General features: G+C 43.4%; 1 protein-coding gene across 1 annotated transcript in view; it reads right to left on the bottom strand.

The window, feature by feature from the left end:
• Positions 1–18,096: 18,096 nt before the first annotated feature.
• The window catches only part of senp2 (SUMO specific peptidase 2), a 76,709-nt gene continuing 72,812 nt past the window's right edge, over positions 18,097–21,993 (bottom strand). Inside the window, exons 16-17 of the mRNA XM_041201086.1 lie at positions 21,089–21,184; positions 18,097–18,849 (exon numbers count right to left, since the gene is read on the bottom strand). Of these exons, the coding sequence (XP_041057020.1) occupies positions 18,787–18,849; positions 21,089–21,184 (159 nt within the window). The 3' untranslated portion in view covers positions 18,097–18,786. The remainder of the gene's footprint in view (positions 18,850–21,088; positions 21,185–21,993) is intronic.

The raw sequence follows: 21,993 nt of genomic DNA, 5'->3' as shown, positions 1-21,993 counted from the left end.
CACTGACTCCTGGGGAACTCCACGACAGACCTTCCTCCAATCTGAAAAACAACCATTTGGTGCCAATTTTTATTTTGCACTCATGTAAAGCAACTTCAGACGTTTTCTTGCATTAAAGGCACAATATAGATAAAAGTTGTTACGACTATCATTTTTGTTATTTTGCTGTGTCATGGAATTCAAATTGTTGTATGATGTCATAATAAGAAGTCAAATGGTCAAGGACACACAATGTAGAATGCAAGGTTAGATCGGCTCTGAAGTTTTGCTGATGTAGAATTATTGGCCTGGATCTTCCGTGAAGTGGCAATCATTGTCAGATTGCCGCGCTGCTCCAAATTTTGTCCGCCCCGACAGTGCTCTGCATTCTGGCTGGATCTTCCAAGCCCAGCTTCTTCAGAAATGCGGAGTGATCAGTCCCATGAAGAGCTGGAGTGTCAGGGGAAGACAAATCATGCCCCCCTTTTATGGCCTAGTAAGGTAAGGTCCAGTATGAATGTTAGTGAATGGATGACTGAGTGAATGAGCAGGGCGGTAGGGTGGGTAGATGGGTGAGGTGAGTGGGTATGGTGACAGGTGGGTCGGTTAGTGAGTGGTAGGTGGCAGAGGTGGCAGGCGGGTAGGTGGATCGGGGGTAATCAGGTGGTGGTCGAATAGTCAGGTCTGGTCAGGGGTGGGTGTCTGGTAGTCAGGAGTTAGCATGGTTGGGAGGGGTAGACGGTCAACTCTGGGGGGGGTCAGAGGGGTAATTGAGAGGTTAATTGTGTAGTTACCAAGGAGTTAGACTAGGATTTTTCTGTATAACATTTCCGAGGTAACTATTCAGTTCAGTAAATCAGAACATTCCTAAGTCCCTGACTAACTCAAAGACTTGCGCAGAAGGTCCCAGGGCTCAGCGGAATTGGCCATCAGAAGTTCAAGCTTACCATGCAATTCACACGGAGGTCAGTAGATCAGGACTACCATAGGGTCTTGATGTGCATCTTAGATCATATGTTCGGTCTCCAATGATCAGGAGAACGAAGGATCTGGGCTTGGTTCAATTGGTACCATTCTCACATCTGAATCAGGAGGCCATGTTCAAGCACAATTCTAGGACATAAATCTGTCTGATATTTTAGTGCAGCAGCGGGGAGACCATATTCACCCCTTAGTACAGTATGTTTAGCTGCATTGCTAGGAGTACCACCTTTCAGATGAGACAAAGACTCCTCACCTTCAATGGCACTACCATTGCCAAGACCTTTACAATCAACATCTCAGGCGGTCACCATTGAAAAGAAGCCTAACTATATCAGACATAATCTTGTGGATACAAGAACAGGGCAAAGGTTGAGTACTCTGTGATGTGTGACTCACATCTTAACCTCTCAAAGTCTCATTACCATCTATCACACCTATTACACAGCTGTGTAATGGAATGCTCATCACTTTCCATTGACATTTCTGTCCTTATAAATGAGAAAATGCCAGCTATTTGATCCTGGGTTCTTCTGACCTCTTGTAACAATTTAGTCACACTGATACATTTTAATCAACAAAGCTTTAGAGTCTATCTAACCTTACATTGCCTTACTGAAGGGGCATAGCTGCAATAACACATGAAGCTCATTGCTATCCATGCAAAGCAGTCTGCTTGATTGGTATCATACCCTGAACTCCAATCCTGGTGCACAGTAGTTATAGTGTGTACCATTGACTGCATGCACCACAGTAACTTACCAGCTTACTTTAACAGTAACTCCCAGTCCAACAACTATCATACAGGCAGGCACATATCATTGGGACACCTTAACCTCCAAATTGCCCTCCAAATCACACACCACCCTCTACTGACTTGTACGTATATACAATCATAATTTTTTCATCATCACTGGGTCAAGCTTCTGGATTTTCCTACTTAGCACCATCCTGAGAGCAGATTCAGAACAAGGACAGCAACAGTTCAACCAGAGAACCACCACCTTCCCAACGTAGATAGGGATGGATAATAAATGTCCCACATATCAAAGAATTAAAAAGTATTTGAAACAAGCACAAAGAAATGATCAGCTGGTTATTTGTTGCTTGTAGCACATGACTATATATAATTGGCTGTCATCATTGCATACGTAACAGTGGCTGCACTTCAAAAAGTTACTTATTGCTTATAATGTACATTGCTACATCCTAATAGCACTGTGATTGTACCTACACCACAAGGATTAAAGCAGTTTAAGAAGGTGGCTCACCACCACCTTCTCAAGGGCAATTAGGACCAGGCAATAAATGCTGGCCTAGCTATATTTTGTGAATGAATAAAAAAGGATGTGATGAGGCATGATATAAATGCACGGGTTTTTTTTTCTTTATACCTTAGGGCAGGGAGAAACTGTGCACATGTTTTCTTTGGGAGACTAAACAGGTTCAATAGAATCCATGTTGAAGCAGGCAGTACAACAACTTGCTTTTATATAGCACCTTTAACACAGTAAAACATTCCAAGGTGCTTCACAAGACAGTCCTTTCTCTTTCGGCTTTTCCCATGTTACATGCGGTTGCCGCAATGCTGGTTGATCACATCTTCATGAAAACCAGCAATTTTTTGGATTTGGCATATGGTTTTACAGCTGGATGCTCTTCCTGCTGCAGACCCTCCCCATTTATCCGGGCTGGGGCCGGCACATTAATGTGCTCACACCAGTGGCTGGAGTCTTTTGAAGTCAATGGGTCCTGCAGTGAGACTTGAAGCACTTCACAAGTAATCAAACTAAATTTAACTCCAAGGCCAAAAGATAAATAGGTTTTAAGAAGCATCTTAAAGGAGGAGACAGAGTTAGAGAGGCATGGAGGTTTAGGGAGGGAATTCTAGAGCTTAAGGCTGAGGCAGCTGAAGGCACAACCACCAATAATAAAAAAAGAGATGAGCAAGAAGCCAGAATTGGAGGATTACACAGATTCTGTGGAGCTGCCAGAAGTTACAGAAATAGGGAGGACTGAGGCCATGAAGGAATGTGAACACAAGGATGAAAATTTCTAAAACAAGGCTTCCATTCATTCCTACATTCTAAAATAACAAAACTTCATAGCAATATCTAACCTTAAATTTTTGGCTTAACTACATACAACATTTTATTTCCATGAAACAATTATAAGTTACTTAAAAATATTGGTGTTGAAATTTATCTTGGGCAAATGATAAATAAACATGATTGTATTTGCCGTCTGTCAGTCACTTCACTTAATATTCAGTTCTATTGTAGTTGATTGACTCATTATTTGGTTCCATAAATATTAACTTTACAATGAGCCAAATCACAAATAAATAAATGCTTTCTGTAATTTTCTCAAAAATATTGACAGAATTTTTTTAAAAGATGGAATTGTTTCTTTTGTTCTGGAAGAGTGTAGAGTAATGACTTGAAGTCGAAAACTTCTAGAATCATCTCGTCCTTTAAAACACATTTTAAACTACAGATGAGCTATCGCCAGTAGTTAATTATTTTTCAGATTACTGAGTGTTTATTTACTGGTGAGCCACTGAGTCCTTCTTTTGAATTTACTCAGACTATTAAGCCAAGAAGTAGGAATCTGCAAAAATTGCCAGCACCATCCACTTTTCAAATTTTCAATTTACAATTGGGCAACGATAGAAAAGAAAAGTTACAAAGGGTCCCAAACCAGATAAGCAACATGAACAAAAATCGTAACAAAGGCCACAAAAAAACATAGTTCTGAAGTTATGATGTAGCTATTTAACCTATTGTTTAAACTAGTGCCCTGCCAATTTTACACCCTGGTCCAAAAGTTACATGCGCTCTGAGATTGGCCAGAAAATGTTTTTGAGAACATCCTGATTGGTGAAGAAGCTGCACAGGGGCAGGGTCGGTGGAGCAGCGCAAAGAAAATGACTCCCCACTTTTCAGTGTTTCAACTTCAAGTTGTTCCTAGACAACTTTAATTGGAAACATTTTGTTTTTTTCACTTAAAAAAAATAAACTTACTGGACTGTTTAATAACAGAAAGAATAATAACAGTGCAACAGAACTGTTTTCACTTTCCCTCCTAACACCACCATCAATGCAATGAGTGATTAACAGGAAAAACTTGTTCGGGTAAGGTTTTGCAACAAGATCAAGGATTTACCACTTTGTTTCATGGGTTCTGAGTCCTGAGGCGGGTAAAATGCACTCACTGCGTATGGGGGAATGGTGGTCATCTTTCATCACTATGACTCTCTTTGCATTTAAAGTAATCTTTGAGTTCCATATACATTTGTCTGATCACTGAGTGTTATGTGACTGATTGACTGCATGACTAAGATCAGGCTGTTCTGGAGATCTATTCAGGCATCTAAGTCCATTCCTGGAACCTTTTTGGTCAGTTTAATATAGATGTTTTCATTAAGCATGTTTGTAAGAGCTTAACTTAGCCTGGCACTGATGTGCTGTTAACTATTGCAACTCTTAAACATTTTCTAGTACTGTACTTAGGAAAGGTCATGGACCTGAAGCCATTCTGTTTCGCTTTGAACAGATGCGTCCAGACCTGCTGAGTATTTGCAGTGTTTTCTGTTTTTTATTAAAGGGGTAAGTTAGCTGTAAGGGGAACAATACTTTGCACCAGTCTGCTTGTACTTTGTTCATTCAGTAAATGATTAAGCCTATTATCTGAGGATTCACCAGGGACTCTTGCTTGGTGACAGTTTCTCAGCCCTAGGTCCTCACTGCGGCATTCGCGCCCTGTATTTAAATACACCCTCCAGAGCCTGCTCCACACCTGCCAATACAGTAACCTGGGGAAGTGAATCAGAATCCACTCTTTTTCCTTCCTCACCCCCGCAACCATTTCTCCCCCCACTCCTACCCCTCCTCCACTCTCCATTCCCTCCCCTCCCCCACTCCTCCATACTTCTTCACCTCCCTCCAAATCCTTCCCCTACCCATTCCCTCCTGGTCTCATTCCTCCTCCACCCCACATTCTTTCTCTTCCCCTTTCCATGCCCCATTCTCCCCCTCCTCTACCCTCCCCTCCCCAATTCCCTCCCTCATCCTCCCCTCGTATTAAATTTCATCTGCCCCATGCCTGCCCGTTCTACCAGCCTGTCGATATCCTTGTGAAGTTTATCAGTATCCTCCTTACAGTTCACAAGTCTTGCGTCATCTTCAAATTTTGAAATTGTGACCTGTATACCCAGGTCTATGTTTTAAATATAAATTAAGAAAAACAGTGTTCCCTCTATATACTATTCCCCAGTCAGAAGTAGGTAAAGTGTTCTGTAATTCATATTTTTAATAGGCTTGAATTAAATAATGAAACTGTTACATAATAAAATTCTAACTATGCTAAAGACTAATGATTCAAAATACCACATCGTTTGAAATAAAGTGCCTCCTGGCACTAATAATTTTCACTTAAAAAGCATAGTTTTACTGACATTTGGCGACTCAAATGATCAATACACAGATAAATAACGTTTAGAAATTATATGGCCAACGTAGTTTCTTAGAGCTCCTGCACCTGAAAATTTGATACCACTTCCACCATCTCTAAGACAAAAGAGAATCAACCAGCCACAACTGTTCCAGTGAGAAACCCAAGTACCAGCAACTACTGTGGAAAGTGACCCTTCAGCTGCAAAGAAGCATCTGGACATTAATTTTTACTTGTCCATGTTTTAACATTTGATACTCTGTAGAGTTTTATTTCTTTTTTGCATGGTCCAAGGTGGGGGGGGTGGAGGGGGGGAAGGGTGGCTGATGAGGGGGATGTGGGGGTATGCTGTAGTTTGTTGTTTTTGCATTAGTGGATAGTTGGACACATTTATACATTTGAAACCGTTAGTTAATAATTTCTGTATCTATTGCCCGAATAAGTTTTACTAATAAAACTAACTCTTGTTAACATAAGGAACTGGCTGGCTTATTTCTTGCACTGAGCTACACACAGTTAATTTATATTTAATTGGCAATATCACCATCTTAAATTCAATCTCCGTTACAACAACCCAGGAGTGGGACAAAGAGAGGAAACAGTTCACCACTCCTAACCTGGTTGTTAACAGAATGGTATAGCACAGAAGGAGCCCACTCAGCCCATTGTGCCTCTGCAGTCTCCTTGAAAGAGCTGCCCAATTAATGCCACTCCTCTGCTCTTTCCCCCATTGCCCTGCAAATATTTCCTCTTCAAATTTTATCTAATTGCCTCTTGAAAGTTACTGATGAATCTGTTTTTACTACTCTTTCAGTCTACAACAAGCTGTGCAAAAATGGTGTCTGAGAAAGCGAGTGACTGGATACTGTGTGAGAGTGCGTGTGTGAAGGGGGGCTGTTGAGAGGGAGTGTGAGGGGGGGTTAAGAGTTTGTGTAAGGGAGGTTGAGAGGCCGCACGAGGGGAGGTTGAGAGAGCGCACGAGGGAAGGTTGAGAGAGAGCGTGAGGGGAGGTTGAGAGAGAGTGCGAGGGGAGGTTGGGAGAGAGCGCGAGGGAGGAGAGAGCGCGAGGGAGGAGAGAGCGCGAGGGAGGAGAGGCGCGAGGGAGGAGAGAGCGCGAGGGAGGAGAGAGCGCGAAGGGGAAGAGAGTGCGAGGGGGAAGAGAGTGCGAGGGGGAGAGTGTGTGTGGGGGAGAGCATGCGAGAGGGAGAGAGCGCGAGGGGGAGAGAGCACGAGGGGAGAGAGCGCGAGGGGGAGAGAGCACAAGGGGGAGAGAGCGCAAGGGGGAGAGAGCGCAAGGGGGAGAGAGCGCAAGGGGGAGAGAGAGCGTGAGGGAGAGAGAGTGTGTGGGGGAGAGAGTGTGTGGGGGAGAGCGCACGAGAGGGAGAGAGTGTGAGGGGAGGTTGGGAGAGAGCGTGAGGGGGGAGAGAGCATGAGGGGAGGTTGAGAGAGAGCATGAGGGGGAGAGAGCACAAGGGGGAAGAGATTGTTTGGGGGGAGGGAGTGCGAGGCAGAAGGATGACTGTATGTTGCGTGGTGAGACAGATTATGGGGGTGGTGTAAGAGTGTGGGGAGTGTGTGAGTGTCTGGGGAGTGTGTTAGAGTGTGGGGTAAATCTGAGAGAGTGTGGGGGTCTGAGTGTGTGGGGGAGGGTGTGAATGTGTATGGTGTATGAGAGACTGAGGAGTAAGATGGTGGGGTGCGTGAAAGAATGTGGGGGATGTGTGAGAGAGTGTGGGGGGTATGAGAGAATGTTTGGGGTTATGAGAGAGCATGGGGTGGCTGTGAGATGTGTGGGGAGTACGAGAGAGTGTGGGGAGTTTGAGGGAGTGAGAGAGTGTGTGGGGAGTGTGTGAGAATGTGGGGGGGGTTATGAGAGAGTGTGGGGGCTTGTGAGTGTGTGGGGGGTTGAGTGAGAGCATGGGGGCGTTGTGAGAGAGTGTGGGGGCGTTGAGAGTGAGTGTGGGGGGTTGAGAGTGTGGGGGGGGTTGAGAGAGAGTGTGGGGGGTTGTGAGAGTGTGTGGGGAGTGTGAGATAGTGTGGGGGGTTGTGGGAGAGTGTGGGGGGTTGTGAGAGAGTGCGGGGGGTTGAGTTTGGGGGGGTTGAGAGAGAGTGTGGGGGGTTGTGAGAGAGTGTGGGGGATTGTGAGAGAGTGTGGGGGGTTGAGAGAGAGTGTCGGGGGGTTGAGAGAGAGTGTGGGGGGTTGTGAGAGAGTGTGGGGAGTTAAGAGAGAGTGTGGGGAGTTGAGAGAGAGTGTGGGGGGTTGTGAGGGTGTGTGGGGTGTGAGTTAGTGTGGGGGGTTGTGAGAGAGTGTGGGGGGTTGAGAGTGTGTGTGGGGGGGTTGAGAGTGTGAGGGGTTGTGAGAGAGTGTAGGGGGTTGTGAGGGAGTGTGGGGGGCTTGTGAGTGTGGTGTTGAGAGAGATTGTGGGGGTTTGTGAGAGAGTGTGGGGAGTGTGAAAGAGTGTCAGGGAGTTGTGAGTGTGAGGGGGTTGAGAGAGAGTGTGGGGGATTGTGAGAGAGTGTGTTGGGGGTTGTGAGAGAGTGTGGGGGGTTGTGAGAGAGTGTGGGGGGTTGTGAGAGAGTGTGGGGGGTTGTGAGAGTGTGGGGGGGTTGAGAGAGTGTGGGGGGGTTGAGAGAGAGTGTGGGGAGTTGAGAGAGAGTGTGGGGCGTTGAGAGAGAGTGTGGGGGGTTGACAGAGAGTGTGGGGGGGTTGAGAGTGTGGGGGGTTGTGAGAGAGTATGGGGGTTGTGAGAGAATGTTGGAGGTTGTGAGAGACTGTGGGGGGTTGAGAGAGATTGTGGGGGGTTGTGAGAGAGTGTGGGGAGTGTGAATGTGTGTCGGGGGGTTGTGAGAGAGTGTGAGGGGATGAGAGAGAGTGTGGGGGATTGTGAGAGTGTGGGGGGGTTGAGAGAGAGTGTGGGGGGTTGAGAGAGAGTGTGGGGGGGGGTTGAGAGAGAGTGTCGGGGGGTTGTGAGAGAGTGTGAGGTGGTTGAGAGAGAGTGTGGGGGGTTGTGAGAGAGTGTTGGGATGTTGTGAGAGTGTGTGGGGGGTTGTGAGAGAGTGTGGGGAGTTAAGAGAGAGTGTGGGGAGTTGAGAGAGAGTGTGGGGGGTTGTGAGGGTGTGTGGAGAGTGTGAGATAGTGTGGGGGGTTGTGAGAGAGTGTGGGGGGTTGAGAGTGTGTGTGGGGGGGTTGAGAGAGTGAGGAGTTGTGAGAGAGTGTAGGGGGTTGTGAGTGAGTGTAGGGGGTTGTGAGAGAGTGTGGGGGGCTTGTGAGTGTGTGGTGTTGAGAGAGATTGTGGGGGGTTGTGAGGAGAGTGTGGGGAGTGTGAAAGAGTGTCGGGGGGTTGTGAGAGAGTGTGATGGGGTTGAGAGACAGTGTGGGGGATTGTGAGAGTGTGTGTGGGGGTTGAGAGAGTGTTGGGGTTGTGAGAGAGTGTGGAGGGTTGTGAGAGTGTGGGTGGGGGGTTAAGAATGTGAGGGGTTGAGAGAGAGTGTGGGGGGTTGTGAGAGAGTGTTGGGATGTTAAGAGTGTGGGGCGTTGTGCGAGAGTGTGGGGGGGTTGAGAGAGAGTGTGGGAAGTTTGAGCGAATGAGAGAGTGTGTGGGGAATGTTTGAGAGTTTGGGGGGGGTTGTGAGAGTGTGTGGGGGCTTGTGAGAGAGTGTGGGGGCTTGTGAGAGAGTGTGGGGAATTTGAGGGAGTGAGAGAGAGTGTGGGGGGTTGTGAGAGTGTGTGGGGAGTGTGAGATAGTGTGGGGGATTGTGATAGAGTGTGGGGGGTTGTGAGAGAGTTTTCTGGGTTGTGAGAGAGTGTGGGGTGTTGTGAGAGTGTGTGGGGTTGTGAGAATGTGGGGGGTTTTGAGAAGGTGTGTGGGGGGTTGAGAATGTGGGGTTTGAGAGAGAGTGCGGGGGGTTGTAAGAGAATGTGGGGGTTGAGAGGGAGTGTGGGGAGTGTTTGAGACTGTGGGGAGGTTTTGAGAGAGTGTGGGGGTTGTGAGAGAGTGTGGAGGGTTGTGAGAGTGTGGGTGGGGGGTTAAGAATGTGAGAGGTTGAGGGAGAGTGTGGGGGGTTGTGAGAGTGTGTGGGGTGTTGTGAGTGTGGGAGGTTGAGAGTGTGGGGGCTTGTGAGAGAGTGTGGGGAGTTTGAGGGAGTGACAGAGTGTGTGGGGAGTGTTTGAGAGTGTGGGGGGGTGTTGTGAGAGAGTGTGTGGGTGGTTGAGAGAGAGTGTGGGGGGGTTGTGAGAGATTGTGGGAGATTGTGAGAGAGTGTGGGGAGGTGGCGTGGGAGAGGGAGAGAGAGGCAATGTGAGGGGAGTGTGTGCATGTGTGAGCACAGAATGTGTCTACACACACCCTATTATTACTCATCGTACTCATTATTACTCCTCAGCAAGGTGTTTCTTTTCATACATCAGTTTTATTTTGAAAGTCATATGTATTGTTGTGCCAAAATGTTTATCCTTCTGAGAACAATTTTGAAATGTGGTCCACCACATGAAAGGTTGAGCAAGCCTGATGCAGAGAGTCACATGGAAGTAGAAGAGTGTAGTCAGTAGTAGTTGGCATAAAGATAGCACATAAATGTATGTATATATTTAAGTGTTATTAGTAAAATTATTGTTCTCTAGACTCTTCATGAGACAACATACAACTTTACAACATCGTGGCAGCAGGTGAAGGACCTCAAAATGCCTAAGAACAAAGAAGTAAAGAAACTGGAGTCTGATCTGAGAGAAGTGTACCTAATTTGAAGGCCTTGAATACACAGCTGGAGATCGCCTCAGGAGCTCCATTACAGTCATGGAGGCTGAAGGGCAGAAGCAAGATCCATTGTGCAGCGTATGAGGACTTCACCATAGCATGTGAAGGTCCGTTGCAGGACCTGATTGAAAGCAGAGTCACTGTCCTAGCCAGACAGAAAAAAGGTGAACAAACTCCAAAAATAAAGGCTGTAAGTTTGGCGCAATAATCAGGCAGTACTGGTAGATCAATTATTTTAATGAGAGAGTGGCTTGAAGAACGCTTCAGCTTGGATCCAAAGTTGTTGCCATAACACATGGCAGCCATGCGCGAACAAAAAAAAACATTAGAGAGAGGTCAGAGCAAAAAATTGGCTTCAATTCAAATCTCTAAGCTTAGGAAAGCAACTAGCTGACCAAGATGATTCGTTCAAAAGTTTTTCTGCATAATTTCTGAAGTTTAAAATAGCTCTGTTCTGGCAACGGGAACGTGCCAATTACCAAGAAGCGTGGGAAGAAAAAAAATGATTACTGCAGCACCATTTAAAAAAATTAAAACTGATTTCCTGTGCTGAAAAGTCATGGATGGTAAATCAACACTGCTAGAGTAATTAAGGCAGTTGGAAGGGCCAGACCAGGTCCAAAATTAGACATTATGGAGAAGATGATTTTTAAGATGTATGATAGCATCAGACTTGAATAAGAAAAGAGACTGAACAGGTGAACACGCTATTATATTCAGTAGGTCCAATAGCTGACAACATAATTTCCAGAGAAGGAATAAATGAATCTTCTGATAACTTTGAAGAGGCATGAAGTCCTTTGACATCTACTTTAACCTAAGAAGCAATCAAATTTTGCAGCGAGCAAAATTTAACAAGAGAGTCCAAAACCCTGGAGAATCTGTAGGCTCTTTCATAAATGTTATACAGATTGGCTGAAAGCTGTGGCTATGGTGACCTTAAGTTGGAACTCATAAGCAATGTGGCTGATGATACTCTTTCGGATATACTCCAGTCTAAAGAAGATCTGGCTTTGAAAAAAGCCATCCAAATCATTATACAATCTGAAGTCCACCAGCAAAACCAATCCATTTTGTGTAGCAAAGTTAAACCATGGTACAGAACAACATCAACAGTCCAGCTCATAAAGCAACAAAAGATCAAGGAGACTCCGGGGCAGGGAAAGCAATACCCAAGCAAAACACAAGATGGTGGCACATCATGTCAGTGCTGCAGCACTAAAAGACTTCACAGGCACATCCAGTGTCCAGCAGTCACTGTGCAGTGCTTTCACTGAAACTACCTGGGACATTTTGTAAAGATGTGCAAGTCCAAAAAGGTGCATGAAGGATCCCAAACGAGTCCATGAGATAGATGAGCCACACCAAGTAGAAATCCAACAATGCTTCTTGGATTCACACTTTGGAATGCTGACATATCTGTAAATGATCACCTCACGAATTTCAAATTAGACATAGGAGCCAGTGTAGACAGTCCTGTCGGATGAGGAACTGTGGCTAGTGAAAAAAATGTCTGAAGCCACCTAAAACAGTTATGTGGACCAAGCGGCATCAAGCCCAGGTCAAAGATATGTTACAAGCAATGCTCCAATATAAAAACAAACAAATATGAGCGATGTTATATGTGCTCCACAACCAAGAATTTTCTCTTCTGAGCAGGAAAGCCTGTCAACCTCAACCTCACCCAAACGAGATTAACCAGCATGGATCTGGTTCCAAATTTAAAAAGGATTTTCCAAAACTTTTCACTGGCCTGGGGCAGCTGAAGACTGCATACAGCATAATACTGAGAAACGATGCCAAACCTGCCTGCTTGTTTACATCATGGAAAATACCACACCTGCTTGTGAAGCAAGTACAACAGCAACTTTTTAATCCCCTGTCACTCAGCTGACAGAATAGTGTTCCAGGATATTTCCAGTTCTGAAGCCAAATTGGTCCATTCACACCTGTGTAGATCTGACACAACTCAACAAGGCAGTAGTGAGGGAAATCCACCTGATGTCCTCAGTGGACAACAGCTTGACCAAACTCTCCAAGAGCAGAGTGTTCTCAAAACTTGATGCCAACAGTGGCTTCTGGCAGGTTCCGTTAGATGAGAAATCTAAGTTGCTGACTACTTTTACCACGCCATTTAGCTGATTTTACTTCAATCGTTGTCCCTCGGCATCACCTCAGCACCCAAGACATTTCAGTGCACAATGTCAGCCACCTTATAAAGCCTGAAAGGAGTCATCTGCCATCTACAGTATGACTGTTGAGGATCACGACAGTATTCTCATGGCTGTCTTGAAACACTTGCAGGGAGCAAGATTGACGCTGAATGAGTCCAACCTGAAGCCCATTTAACATTAAAGTAGGAAAAAAGTTTTGACTTTAATTTTAACTGGGACACATTGAAAACATTCAAAATTAATGTAGGGCTAAAAGAGTCTGTATGCTTTTTATTCATTCTCAGGTTAAGGGTGAAATTGGCAAGGCCAGTGTTTATTACCCATCCCTAGTTACTTATGGGGATGAGGTGAACCTTCTTGAGTCACTGCAATCCATGTGGTGAAGGTGCCCTGACAATGCTGCCAGGAAGGAAGTTCCAAGAATTTGACCCAACTATGGTGGAGGAATGGCAATATATGTCCAAGTCAGTTTGGCACAAAACCTGAAGAGGAATGAGTAGATAATGATGTTTCCATGCACCTTCTTCATTCCTTCTTTTTAACAGGCGGTGGTCAAAGGTTTGGGTGGTGCTGTAAAAGGAGCCTTAGTGAGTATTGCTGCAAAAAGACATCTTGACAGAGTTTTTCATCTTGCATTCAATAGGACAATTGCAAGAATACCAACGTCAGGGGAAGCAACAACTTTATATTGTATGAGAAGAGAGTGCTGATTGGTTGGCAAGTGGACTCTGATTGGTAGAGGCATTGCCATGGAGAATACACCAGTTAATGGTGACTGGCAATTGACTGCCAAGCATTGTTTGAAATTTAAACCAAGCAGCTTGACTTTGATTGGTCAAGGCATTGCCCTGAGGAATGAAACAGCAAATGACTACCACTTATTTTGTTTAGCTGAAACAGGCACAATGTGTGTACATGTTCTTTCTGTCTGCAAAGAACAGGGCCCTGTGTATGAAAATATGCAGCTTCTAGTGCATGCAAATGTGCCACACTGTGAGCCTGACTGACAATCTTAAATCGGTCAAACGTACATACATACGAATTACGAGCAGGAGTAGACCACTCGACCCCTCAAGTCTGCTCCGCTATTCAATAAGATCATGGCAAATCTGAATGTAACCTCAACCCCACATTACTGCCTACCCCCGATAACCTTTCACCCCCTTGTTAATCAAGAATCTATCTAGCTCTGCCTTAAAGATATTCAAAGACTCTGCTTCCACTGCCTTTTCAGGAAGAGAGTTCCAAAGGCTCTCAACTGTCTGAGGGAAAAATTTCTTCTCATCTCTGTCTTAAATAAGCGACCGCTTATTTTTAAACAGTGAACCCTAGTTCTAGATTCTCCCCGAGGAAGAAACATCCTTTCTACATCCACTCTGTCAAGACCCCTCGGGACCTTAAGAGGTTTCAATTAAGTCACCTCTTGCTCTTCTAAATTCCAGTGGATACAAACCTAACCTGTCCACCCTTTCCTCATAAGGTCCATTCCTGGTATTAGTCTAGTAAACCTTCTCTGAACTGCTTCTAACGCATTTACATCTTTCTTTAAATAAGGAGACCAGTACTGTACACAGTATTCAAGATATGACCTCACCAATGCCCTGTACAACTGAAGCACAACCTACATACTTTTGTAATCAATTCCCCTCACAATAAATGATAACATTCTATTAGCTTTCCTAATTACTTGCAGTACCTGCATACTAACCTTTGGTGATTTGTGCACCAGAACATCCAAATCCCTCAATCTCAGAGCTCTGCAATCTCTCACCATTTAGATAATATACTTCTTTTTTATTCTTCTTGCCAAAATGAATGATTTCACATGTGCCCACATTATACTCCATTTGCCAGATCTTTGCCCACTCATTTAACATATGTGTGTCACTTTGTAGCCTCCTTATGTCCTCTTCACAATTTACTTTCCTACCTATCTTTGTCTCATCAGCAAATTTAGCAACCAGTCCTTCAGTCCCTTCATCCAAGTCATTTATATAAATTGTAAAAAGTTGAGGCCCCAGCATTGATCCCTGTATCACACCATTTATCACATCCTGCCAACCAGAAAAAGAACCATTTCTCTCTGCTTCCTGTTAGCTTGGCAATCTTTTATCCATGCTAATATGTTACCCCCTACACCATGAGCTTTTATTTTCTTCAATAACCTTTAATCAAAGGCCTTCTAGTAATCCAAGTCCACTGGTTCCCCTTAATCCACAGCACATGTGACCCTTTCAAAGAACTCCATTAAATTGATTAAACATGAGTTCCCTTTTACAAAACCATGTTGGCTCTGCCTGATTACCTTGAATTTTTCTAAGTGCCCAGCTTTAACATCTTTAGTAACAGCTTCTAACAGTTTCCCTACAACAGATGTTAGGCTAACTGGCCTGTAGTTTCCTGCATAATTTTTAGCACACACAATTATTCAGCAAATGTTGTCCAATCGCAGTATCACATCTAATATTGGACACTGTGCTTTGAGTTTTGCAAGCACAGGCTGGTTGGGTATGGTCTGTACCTTGCCTATTGCAAACAGTGGAAGGGACATGCTGTTTGATACGATTCACCAGTCTTTGGGACGTATGGCCTACCATCACACTGGCACTGAAATTCATATACCACATTACTCATTTGTGAGGTATGTAGAACATCTTTTTGGCTTGACGGCAGCATCCTGTTAGAGGCGAATAGCACCCATGTTGCCACTGCATGGTAGCAGCATGAGACAGCCAGCTTCACTTGCTGCTCAAATTTTTGAGATACCTTGCCCTTCCCAGGGTAATCTGAAGAAGAGTGGGCACTTCTCAGGGCCTAAAGTGGCAGCCTTAGTTTGCTGATTTACAGTGCGAAATGATCTGATCAGGGTAGCCATTATCCCTCAGGATATTTTTGCACCCAATTTCAGCATCAAGCTTGCATGGTGAACATGGTTGGGCCTTACTCACGAGGTTGCTGATAAAGCCAATCTTGTAGCGTGTAGAGCTGTAAGAATCCCAATGCTTGTACTGACCAGTGAAGGGAGCCTTGTGGTAAACTGTGATAGAGAACACCCTAGCAGATTTCTCAACTAGTACATGAAGGAAAGAGAGTTAATTTGACTGCTCCATTTCAAAGGTGAATTTGAACACAGTATGGAGCCCATTAAGACATGCAAGAAAATTATTACATTCTGCTACGGACATAAATAAAGCAAACATATCAATCACATATCAGAAATATGCAAGCGGTAGGAGGTTAGGTGTCACTCCATTGAAGACACATTTCTCATGCAGCTGGGCCTACAGGGGATCCCATGGCAACACCATCTCTTTGGGGATACATGGTGTCATTAATGCTGAACTCAACAGCATGAGTTGCCAAGTTCATAAGATCAGTGAATACTGATTCATGCAATGGTGGCGGGTCTAGATCGCCATGATATAATGCTGCAGTGCAAATATCTGTGGTTTCCTTAAGTGGAACATTGGTGAATAAGCTAGCAATGTGAAATGAGCACATGGATACGGAATTGCTTTCGCGACACAGTCCAATGATCGAGCAAGTGTTTACGCGAGATGAGATTGAACAGATTGGTAATAGGGTTATGAATTTACCCCATGCCCTACACTACATTCGGTCTGAGGTTTGCAAATTTCTTTCAATTTTTTGAGTGTGTGCGAATAAACTAACCTTCTGAGTTCACCCTATTTCAAGTTTACTGTGGGCTTGTTAATAAAAATTGGATCACAGCAAATCTGAGGGATTGGGAAAAACACCACCGCTTATAAAGGGGGATATCAAAACCAAAACATCTTTCTGTTTACATAGGGCTGGTGAGAGGAGAAATCAGGGCTGCTTAAATTCAAGCCCCTCCTGCCTGTTGAAGACCTCACGAGCCTGTTGGTAGCTATCTCATGTGTCATTCTACATGTGCAAATCTAGACTTTGACACATAAAGCCACTGTGGGGGATGGGCAGGGTATCACAGTTGAACTTGATGGTGTGTATGTGAACATTAAACCTTGCTGGAACGTGTCAACTCTAATGCACAGAAGTTAGAAGTAGGAATCCTGGATAATTTTCCTGTCCCTAGGTCCGATTTGCTGAAGCTGGTTTCAGCCTCCCAAATAAATGATCTGGTCAGAAACAAGAATCAAGTTTGTCTCTTCCTAGACTGTACTGCTGAACAATGGGTGACCAAATTGCAAGCCTTAAGCTGGCTAATCCAGTTGTCCACCATAAATGTTCAAGTCTGCATTCCTTGGACTTAAAGGATTGGAGATGAGAGACATACCAAGGGAAAGAACCAGGGTGGGTGAGTGGGCGAGTGCGAGAGTGAGCAAGCGAGCGGGTGGGCGAGAGAGTGAGTGAGCAAGAGAGTGAGAGTGAGAGGATGAGTGGGTGCGTGAGTGAGTATTGCGTGCGTACGTACGTGGTGAGTGGATGAGGGAGTGGGCCATTGAGTGGGCAAGTGAGTGGGTGGGTGAATAAGTGGGTGGGTGAAAGAGAGTATGAGCTTGCATGGGTGAGTGGGCGGGTAAGTGAGACAGAGACAGAGAATGAGTAGCAGTGGCTTTATTAACATTGGTAGCTATAGAAATGTTGAGTTGATTGAGCACCTAAGGCTAGATAGTTAGCAAATTCGAAAGTGCTATAGGAGAGGGATTTTTCCATGGCCGGATACAGAAGGATATGGAATTAGAAGGGGCAGGGGATACAGGAAGTGATCAGAGTTGGCCTTATCTGTGACTAACATGATACAAGTAGAGAGGTCACGTGAGATGGCAAGGCCAAGGGTGTAGCCATGAATATGGCTTGGGGAGTTCATATGGAGGTGGAGATTTAGGATGAATAGGAGAGCAGTGTAACCAGAGGAGAAAAGTTTAAGTAAAGACCAAACAACTCAGGATGATTCACACTGAAGTTTGATATGTGCTGGTTTGCCCTCGTTGCATTTTGTGGACTAGGCACTTTGGCACGGTCTGTTTTTAGCACCGTTGCCTCATTAAGTGAATAAATTCTAAATCAGAACATTAAGGTTTGCTTTTATTTGCAAACTGAGACATATGGAAATTAATGGGAACATAATTGCTTTCCAAGGCTCCAAATAAGCATCTATATGGAACCCAAAGGAACAATCTAGTGGATGCATTGACTTAGTGCAGTGGTGGGGTACCAAAAGTATTCTTGTTGTAAATTGATGTTAGTTCGTAGTGCCAATAACCCATTGTAGTTGCAACGTTTGTCTGTCAGTGATTGTAAGATCTTGGTGGTTGTGTTAATCATTGAGGCTGGATGTTGTTGCCATAGAATCCCATTCAAGTTAGATGGGCTGATTGATCTTCTCTCAGAGTGAAACTCAAAGCCAGGGACATTCTACTTTATCGTTGTCTTTACTCTTGGTTCAGGAAGACAATAGATAGAAGCTGCAAATTATTAAAGATCTCCTACAAGAATTATCTACTTTATAGAGAAGTGAATATGTGAACCCACGTCACATCACTATGTGCAACACTGTTGAATATTCCTGAGAGTGGCCTATCAGCAAAACACTGGGATTGGGGTTCTCTACAGAGATTCATAAAAGGGAACTAATTTATATAATACAACAAAACCCAATACGTATCTGAAGCTGCAATGCTGCTTCCACATGAGACTTCTACATTTACATACACTAGTTACTTACAGTATTAAAAGCTGTATTACTGCCTTCAGCTCACTTGATGGCGAATCATAGATCCAACACATCACTGACAATACCAAAAGTCAGAACATGAAAACAAAATAAACTTTATTAAATGTGAAAGTCATAAATATAAATTTCAGTAGACAAAACATTGGAAGAGCATACAGTATCCAAAGGAATTACCAATCCAACGGTTTCCACACAGATGCAGTTGCTGTAATAACGGAGTGACTGTATTACCACGATGACAATTACACCAGCCAAATCTAAAAAGCATTATACTTGCCCCAGGTGTCTAGGAAAGGAAAAGTCTTTCTTTATCTGCATTGAGTTGCTGGCATTACAAACTGCACACACTGTTTTGGAAGGGCATAAAGACAAGAAATCCTCACCCCACTTTTCTGGAGGTTTTATTGCTGTTAGGTGCATTACTGAAACACATACACTGAAACACAGTTCTGATCACCACCTTTTTTGCCAGAAGTCAGTTTTGGGGGCTTGTCAAAAAAGGACGGTCAAGCTGGATGTTCAGTTCATACTGAGTTAACTTACTTTTGTTATCTACCATCTTCAAATACTCACAAAACCTCAATGAGGAATAGGTGAGGATAATGACAATTAGCATCTCATTCCATCCCCATTCAAATACAAGGTGGGAGATGCAGGCTCCAGTAAGAGTCCAGCATTTGGCACATTTCTGTCCATTCAAAGGCCAGAACAGATACACTTAAATCATTACCACCTCATCCTTAATAATGTTTCTACCAACAGCCGAACTTCACAATAACTTTTTGTGGAGAATCTCCCAAACCATTTTCATCCTGAAGTATGGAATGTCATGCTGTAAGAAATCAAAATACAATAAACTTTAATATTTGAAATTCTATTTGGTGGTGTCCTAGAATTTATTTAGCTGTTTGTTAAAAATGCAGAAAATAAAAAGCACATTTAATCCATTACACATGAATATTGTGTGATATGTTACTTATATATTTTTAATTTATAACCTCAAACTGCTCCCTCCACCAGTGACAGACTGTAGCCACCAGTACACTACTCCAGTTTTATACAGTGACAAACATGTATCCAGCAGTACAGTACCCAGTGTCATGCAGTGACAGCCCTACACCCTCAGTTCTATACTCCACTGGTATACCCTGACAGGCTTGTACTCTCAATAAAATTCCCTCACTGTTATACCTGTACTCTCCAATACATACATCTATACAGGACTCAAAGACACAATCTTGGGATTACCCTGGTTTTGTAGATGGATTGACTTAGTCAGTACAGTGGTGGGGAACCAAAACCAGTATTTTGCTTTTATGTTAACAAAACCTTTTTTTGTTGGTGTTAGTTCATAGTGCCAAGAATCCATTGTAGTTGCAATCTTTGTCTGTCAGTGATTGTAACATCTTGGTGCTTATGTTAAATCATTGAGGCTGGATGTCTTTGCCATGCCCTCCCATTCAAATTGGATGGGCTGACTGACCTCCTCTTAGAGTGGAACTCAAAGCCAGGGACATTCCACTTTATCAAATCTAGAATTGCACAACTGAGGGTTTCTCTCAGTTCCAAAGGAGATCGTGCGGATATACTTAAAATCCTGGTGTCAACACGTTCCCAAGGCTGTGATGAAGTGACCACGGACATATATTGGAACTGATCATAAAACAGAAATTGCTGCAGGCGCAACATGAGAAAAAGGGTTACACTTCAAACATTAACCTGCCTTTTCTCTTTCAGATGATAGACCATCTGCACTTACCCAGGACTTGTTGTTTCCATTTCCTATTTTATACATCATGCACCCGAGCCTGTGTTTCTGCTCTAATGTTTTACTCACCTATTTCTCATTTCTCTCTCCTGTGTAATTAATTACTTTACATCTTTTAGTTGTCTCTTTATCTGTAATGCCAAAAGCACAATTTCTGGCTAATAATTATTCTACACTCTTTCATTTGTTTTTGACTAATTATTTATATTATCTTTTCCACCTGTTGCCCTGCCCCTTCTTTTACTGTTCTATTCCAGTTGATGAAGATTAGATCTGGAACCAATTTACATACATTTATAAGAATTTATTTACAGAGTTACACAATACAAGAGTCCCACCACTGTTTCAATGTAAATCTATTTATAGGGGCATAAGTAAATGCCCAGTACAATTAAACACAATTAAATTACAAAACATTCACGAGTTCAAATTTTTAGTGACCACCCCATTTATTCTTTCAACTGGGACCCTCTTCCCAGCCTTGTTAGGTTGAGCCCATTCCAACAGTACTTTTTGGTCTTAATACTGCTGCCAGTGAAATGGAAACCCTATTTCCAACACCAGTCCTTCAGCCCCAATCTACTTATCCCGATGGTAATTTGCATCTGGCTCAGGTAACTTATCGCACCCAAGTGACCAGTGTTTACAGGCTTATCTGGACATACTGAGCCTTGACAGTCGTCTTTCACCTTTGGTACCTGTATTCAAATCTATCACAGACTATTGGTATGATAGTATTTTCGGTCTGCTGGTTCTCAGTATGAAATGGATTTTGATAGTCTTAATTCAGTTGCCAATGGATGTGGTTCATAGCAAATGTCCAAGGTGCTAGTTGGGAGTAAACTGCCAGTCTCACTCAGTTAGGTCACAGAATGGTTGCTGTGGGAAAACATGTTTGCCTAGTGCAGTGAGGGCTGGACTTATCATTGGCAGTGGTTGTTGTAAATGGACAGAGCACCCAGGCTTGCTATATCTGATTTGGGTCCAAAATGGGAAATATCCAGTTTCCCAATACTAATACCATTCATGCTGATAAATAGAAAACTTAATCTTTAAAAGAACATGAGTAATTCCCTAAACAAAAACAGAATTACCTGGAAAAACTCAGCAGGTCTGGCAGCATCGGCGGAGAAGAAAAGAGTTGACGTTTCAAGTCCTCATGACCCTTCAACAGAACTAGAGGAAGAACAGAACTTCTCCACTGATGCTGCCAGACCTGCTGAGATTTTCCAGGTAATTCTGTTTTTGTTTTGGATTTCCAGCATCTGCAGTTTTTTGTTTTTATATATGAATAATTCCCTACCTGGGTGAAGGTAATCTGCTCATCCCTTGCAATGTAATCAGCATATTTGCACACAAATACTCCACAATCACTTCCATTCATTTGCTGTGGGACTTCCTATCAGAATAGAAAGAAGTTAAAAATGAGTTTTGTTTTAAACATGATTTCAAAATACATTTGTTGTTTTTATTTTTTGGCAAGCTCAGTGTTTTTTTTAATTTCAGACTTTTGCACTCTCAGTTTTCCTTTACCTCTATTCAATAATTCCTACCTATTGTTCAAGAGTTCCATTTAATCAGCACTAAAATAAATTGCTTGTTTATTGTTGAGCTGATATGCTAATTACAGGACTTAAAGGCTTGGATATCACCAATTGTTACTTCACTTCTTGCCAGCTAATAGGATTTCTGTGATTCTGTTGAAGGATCATGAGGACTCGAAACATCAACTTTGTTCTTTTCCGCCAATGCTGTCAGACCTGCTGAGTTCTTCCAGGTAATTCTGTTTTTGTTTTGGATTTCCAGCATCCGCAGTTTTTTGTTTTTACAACAAATCACTTTAAGGAACCATTGTTAAGCCAAACTGTAAACAGGATGGGATAGATTTTCAATTGTCGACTGGTGCAGAATTGGAATTCTAGCCTTAATAGAAACTACCCAATTTTAAACTCTATTAAAATCAATAGAGATGAACATCTGGCACTTTCTCCAATGGCCGCAATCTGCAAATTTGTGTAAATTGAAAATCTACTCATCCCTGTCTGCAATGTGCGAAGGAACAAAGAAAATATCTGGGAACAGTCAGTTTGAACTGCTGCAAATAGACTGTTGTTTCATCAGCATCTGGAAAAAGGGCAAAAGATCTGCACCCAAAATGGTCAAATAGGTTTTCTCTTCATCTGGTCTGTATTTCCATCATTTTCCACC

The sequence above is a fragment of the Carcharodon carcharias genome, chromosome 12, assembly GCF_017639515.1.
Source record: "Carcharodon carcharias isolate sCarCar2 chromosome 12, sCarCar2.pri, whole genome shotgun sequence".
Lineage (NCBI taxonomy): Eukaryota > Metazoa > Chordata > Chondrichthyes > Lamniformes > Lamnidae > Carcharodon > Carcharodon carcharias.
Note: the sequence above shows the minus strand (reverse complement) of the source record. Positions and strands in the feature narration are given on the sequence as shown.